The 6,000-nt window shown below is 41.2% G+C and overlaps 1 protein-coding gene across 1 annotated transcript in view; it reads right to left on the reverse strand.

Moving 5' to 3' along the window:
- Window positions 1-3,271, reverse strand: part of ZRANB3 (zinc finger RANBP2-type containing 3) — a 158,620-nt gene extending 155,349 nt beyond the window's left edge. The window contains exon 1 of the mRNA XM_063429370.1: window positions 3,210-3,271. Within this exon, the coding sequence (XP_063285440.1) occupies window positions 3,210-3,269 (60 nt within the window). The 5' untranslated portion in view covers window positions 3,270-3,271. The remainder of the gene's footprint in view (window positions 1-3,209) is intronic.
- Window positions 3,272-6,000: the final 2,729 nt, after the last annotated feature.

Raw genomic sequence — 6,000 nt, forward strand, 5'->3', positions numbered from 1 at the left:
TCCTCTTTCTTCTCCAAGCTGCATATCAGGCACCACAAGGAGCACTCCTTCATAATGTACCACCACCACAGTTCTAAATTCTCAATGGAACAAGACAGGGCTGTCCTTTATCCCCACTTTTTTTGCCCTTTCCTTGGAATCATTACAGCGGGCTATACGGAACAGTCAGGAGATAGAGGGAATGCATACGAGAATAACATCTTATGGACATTAACAAACCCTGAAAAATCAATTGAAGTGCTACTGACCCTTATCCAAACGTATTCTGAAATCTCAGGATACAAAATTAACCTCAAGAAATTTGAACTCCTCCAGGTAAATATCGATATATTCTGCTTAGGAAGCTTGCAAAGAAGATTTTTCTTTCACATTATGAAATCTATGTATTTGGGGTACACATCCAGGAACTGGGGAAATAATGTACATGGATTAAGTGGATTACCGTATGTGTCATGCTGAGGGGAGGAGATGTGTGGGAGGTAACATGTATTTTATTGGTTACTGTAATAATTAGTGTGGGGGTCTCCCTTGCATGGGAGAATTGCTTAAAAGCAGGGCATGTGAAATTAAACCTCAGTTCAGTTCTGCTCCTGAAACTACAATCTTTGAGTTTGGATTCCAATATTGTTGAATGGGTAAGGCAGTGGCTGAGTGACAGGCAACAGAGGGTTGTAGTCAATGGAGTATATTCGAAGCTTGGGCTTGTCACCAGTGGGGTACCTCAGGAATCTGTACTTGGACCCATTCTCTTTAATATTTTTATTAGTGATATTGCAGAAGGTCTTGATGGTAAGGTGTGTCTTTTTGCGGATGATACTAAGATATGTAACAGGGTTGATGTTCCAGGAGGGATAAGCCAAATGGAAAATGATTTAGGTAGACTAGAAAAATGGTCAGAGTTGTGGCAACTGACATTTAATGTGGATAAGTGCAAGATAATGCATCTTGGACGTAAAAACCCAAGGGCAGAGTACAGAATATTTGATAGAGTCCTAACCTCAACATCTGAGGAAAGGGATTTAGGGGTGATTATTTCTGATGACTTAAAGGTAGGCAGACAATGTAATAGAGCAGCAGGAAATGCTAGCAGAATGCTTGGTTGTATAGGGAGAGGTATTAGCAGTAGAAAGAGGGAAGTGCTCATGCCATTGTACAGAACACTGGTGAGACCTCACTTGGAGTACTGTACACAGTACTGGAGACCCTATCTTCAGAAGGATATTGATACCTTAGAGAGAGTTCAAAGAAGGGCTACTAAACTGGTTCATGGATTGCAGGATAAAACTTACCAGGAAAGGTTAAAGGATCTTAACATGTATAGCATGGAGGAAAGACGAGACAGGGGGGATATGATAGAAACATTTAAATACATAAAGGGAATCAACACAGTAAAGGAGGAGACTATATTTAAAAGAAGAAAAACTACCACAACAAGAGGACATAGTCTTAAATTAGAGGGACAAAGGTTTAAAAATAATATCAGGAAGTATTACTTTACTGAGAGGGTAGTGGATGCATGGAATAGCCTTCCAGCTGAAGTGGTAGAGGTTAACACAGTAAAGGAGTTTAAGCATGCGTGGGATAGGCATAAGGCTATCCTAACTATAAGATAAGGCCAGGGACTAATGAAAGTATTTAGAAAACTGGGCAGACTAGATGGGCCGAATGGTTCTTATCTGCCGTCACATTCTATGTTTCTATGTTTCTATGTTTCTGTGTGTCGTCCAGTCTTTGGGAAACGTATGGGATACTTTTGGATTTCTTTACTAACCGTGGATATTATTCTCTTGGTGTTTTTTTTTACTTGTTCCTGAGCCCTATTTGGATTACCAGCAGTGATAGTCTTTGAAAGACCAGCACTCCGCTACACTCACAGACAACCATAGCCTAAAAAAATACAATGTGAACAGCCTCACTTCACATATTCACGACAGTCCAAAACAGGATCATAAAATATGGGACCCCTAGTTCAATGGAGATACATCTTTACCCTGGCAATAGGATTGACCATGACTCTACAAACCTTCTGTAACTCAGTATAACCCCCTGTTGCCCACTCAGCACTCCGTATGACCCCATGGTGCCCACTCTGAATAACACTAACTCTGTATAACCTCCTGGCTCCTACTCTATATAACACTCAGCACCGAGTATGACCCCCTGATGCCCACTCAGCACTCTGTATAATGCGCCCCGTTACTCTGTACAGCGCCCCGTTACTCTGTACAGCGCCTCGATTCTCTGGTGCCCGCTATACAGAGTGCCCTCCAGCCCCGGTAACTCTGTATAACCCCCAGTAACTCAGTATAACACACTCAGCACTCTGAATAGCACTTTGTATATCATTCTATATAGCCCCCCTGGTGCCCGCTATACAGAGTGCCCTCCAGCCCTGGTAACTCTGTAACACTCTGTATAACCCCCAGTAACTCAGTATAACATACTCAGCACTCTGAATAGCACTTTGTATATCACCCTATATAACCCCCTGGTGCCCGCTATACAGAGTGCCCTCCAGCCCCGGTAACTCTGTATAACACTCAGTATAGCCCCCCTGGTGCCCACTATACAGAGTGCCCTCCAGCCCGGGTAACTCTGTATAACACACTGTTACTCAGTATAACCCCGTGGTGCCCGTTATACAGAGTGCCCTCCTGCCCCAGTAACTCTGTATAACACTCTGTATAACCCCCAGTAACTCAGTATAACATACTCAGCACTCTGAATAGCACTTTGTATATCACCCTATATAGCCCCCCTGGTGCCCGCTATACAGAGTGCCCTCCTGCCCCAGTAACTCTGTATAACACACTGTTACTCAGTATAACCCCGTGGTGCCCGTTATACAGAGTGCCCTCCAGCCCTGGTAACTCAGTATAACACTCTGTATAACCCCCAGTAACTCTGTATAACCCCCAGTAACTCAGTATAACATACTCAGTACTCTGAATAGCACTTTGTATATCATTCTATATAGCCCCCCTGGTGCCCGCTATACAGAGTGCCCTCCAGCCCTGGTAACTCTGTAACACTCTGTATAACCCCCAGTAACTCAGTATAACATACTCAGCACTTTGTATATCACCCTATATAGCCCCCCTGGTGCCCGCTATACAGAGTGCCCTCCAGCCGCGGTAACTCTGTATAACACTCAGTATAGCCCCCCTGGTGCCCGCTATACAGAGTGCCCTCCAGCCCGGGTAACTCACGCTCGAGTTTGGCGCCAGCCGAGTGACTGCTTCCGGCTGTCTGTCACACTTTCCCAGCATGACGTCATCCACACAAAGTTCCAGCCGGGTGGGCGGAAGTGACGTCACCAGCACGTGAGACCCACATGTTTCTCTAAACACACTGGGACTGAGGACCTTGTACCTGTACTCACTGAGTGAGAGCCCCCACTCACCCTCACATACCTGTGATACACATTGCTATAGCTGCTGAGATTATTGGGTATTTCATACAGGCTCTCCAGGCCCATCACCCTCAGCCAGCCTTCTGAGTAAACCAGGCTGCTTCACAGTGATGGGAGTTGACATTCACCGCACTTGGAGCTGCAGGCACACCACAGGCCTGCTCCAGATATGGGTATCAATGGATATTAGTGTTATTTACTAAAGAGAGAGTTGTAAGTAATTCAAACTGAATAATAATGTCATTTAAGGCCAAAGTAACTGAATTGGAAAATAAATTCTCAAAATAAGCTATGCTTCCAAATCTACAGCTTTGGTCTAAAATGTGCAATTCACAATGAATTCCCAACAATTCACAGTGAATAGCCCTGAAAATGTTTCCCCAAAACGGTGATGACAGCCTTTAGCTCTCCAATGTCTGATTTCTACCAAATTAAATCTGAATTGCAAACCTCATGTTAAAATAACACAACACCAAATATTGACAATATTGCCAAATCAGATATTTGACTTTGAATGTTCCCATTCACATCTTAATTTGCTACAAGACGGAGTTCAGTGAATAACCTTGCAAGTGTTTGTAAACTACAATTCCTATGACACCCAGCCACCCTGGAGGCTGTTTGAACATCATTGGAAATTTAAATCTTAAAAATGTAAAAGCTTAACCGTAAGAGATCCATAAATATGCTAGCACTGTTAATGCAATGTATTAAGATGTTTTTTTTTTTATTCTTTATTTATAATTCCAGGTAGATCAAGGAGGGTCCTCCTTCCAAGGTGTGGGAGTAGGAAAATAAGGGACAGGAGAGGTTAGTAGAAAGTTAATAAGTTGTATTTTAATACTTTGCCTCAGGGAAGCTGGTTAGACATAGTTTGAGAGTGACAAGTCTACTTAAAAAAGGGAAAATGAAAGTGTCTAAAAATTGTGCTATTTATCGTGCGTTTTACGGAACATTTTCATAGTCTCTGTAACACAGTTCCTGCCAAGGAAGCAGAGCATTAAATATGAAAGAAAATTGTTCTGTGGCAAACTGGACGTACAGCTGATTGGGAATGTTTAGGCTTCCATTTAAAATTCACTTTGAATTCCCAAGAATTCTTACTTTAGCAAATATCCATGTGATACATTATGTACATGTAATGGCACTCCAACCGGTGCACCATTTCAATGATTGGATCAGTTGTTACTTAACATTTTATACAGTGGGCTCCCAAATGCTGTCCAATATGCTGATAAAGACGTCTCGTGGTTTATATTTATTTTATCGATTTGGTCTTTAGTACAGTACAGATGTTTGGCTTGATAAAGTTAAGTTTGGAAAAATCACTTTGTTTCAAAATTGTGTTAGTTCTATTTTAATGATGTTAGGAGATCCTTGTTTTTGTACTGATCGCAAATATGTCTTCTTCATCCACTCTACCTGTAAAAAAAAAAAAAAAAAATCTGAAAATTCTACAGAAATAAAGAATATAAAAAAAACAAAAAAAAACAACAAAAAATACAATGGGGACAAGGCAGATCACACAACAGTACACATAAAAAAGTTATTTTTATTTTTCAGAATTTTGTTTTCATTATAGGGTCAGTCTAGGTGCAGCACGTTTTAGTGGTTATGGTGCCCTGGTGCTGTCCCACAGTAAATATCAAAATATTTGACACTTCTCCCAGCTCTCCTCTCTGATATCTAGCTAAAGCAGAAGTGTCCCTTCTGCAACAGATAGATCAATGTTGTGCCAGTTTGAGAAATAGAATTGATGTCACTAATGCTGTTAGCAGTTAGTAGTCGTGGTATTTGGACTATCCCTTTAAGATATTTAACAAGAAGGACAAATAGGAATTAGCATCTGCAAATAACACTGCAACATTATATAAATGGCAAAACATGAAGAAAAAGACTTCATATCCCAGTTGCCTAATAAAGCAGCAGGTGTGACATTGTAATAAATGTTGCAGTGCGGTATCGGGCTGCAAATGAAACGCCCAGAGATTAAACAAAAATAGAATCGAAGAGCTAGACTGAAAATAGAGAATGACAAATAACAGGAACGTGGACTGAGTATGGAAAGGTGACACCATTAAAGTGTAGGGTATAGGTTTAAAACAGAGTTCTCAATCAGTGGATTTAAATGGCATATGTCCAAATCCTCCACATATCAAGTGAGATACAAAATTGTGAGACAGATGTGTTATTGTCACAAACCCAGAGATGTTGATTGTGCTATAAAGGGTAAATCTTGATTAATAGTTCAACCAATATAATTTTGTAGTCCTTGAGCAGTAACGTAAGCTAATGAGATTCAAGTACTTTGAAAAGAGAAACATGTTGAAGGGTTACTCCAACTCTTTTTTTTTTTTTTTTATTGCATATAAACTGGTGAAAATAGATCAAAAGTTACTTTGAATCCAGCGCCTGGCCAAGTTCTCCCCAATCAGTTCCACTAGTCCTCTGTGGTTACCGCACATGGTCCGTGGTCCAATCCCATGTGGAGAGGGAGGGAGGCACAGAAGGGCTCAAGGAGCAAAAGGAAGTTATGGGGAACGGAGAAGGGAGGGCTACATCATGTATTAAGAGAATGTGAAGGAGAA

Source organism: Pelobates fuscus, chromosome 8, assembly GCF_036172605.1.
Source record: "Pelobates fuscus isolate aPelFus1 chromosome 8, aPelFus1.pri, whole genome shotgun sequence".
NCBI classification, from domain to species: domain Eukaryota; kingdom Metazoa; phylum Chordata; class Amphibia; order Anura; family Pelobatidae; genus Pelobates; species Pelobates fuscus.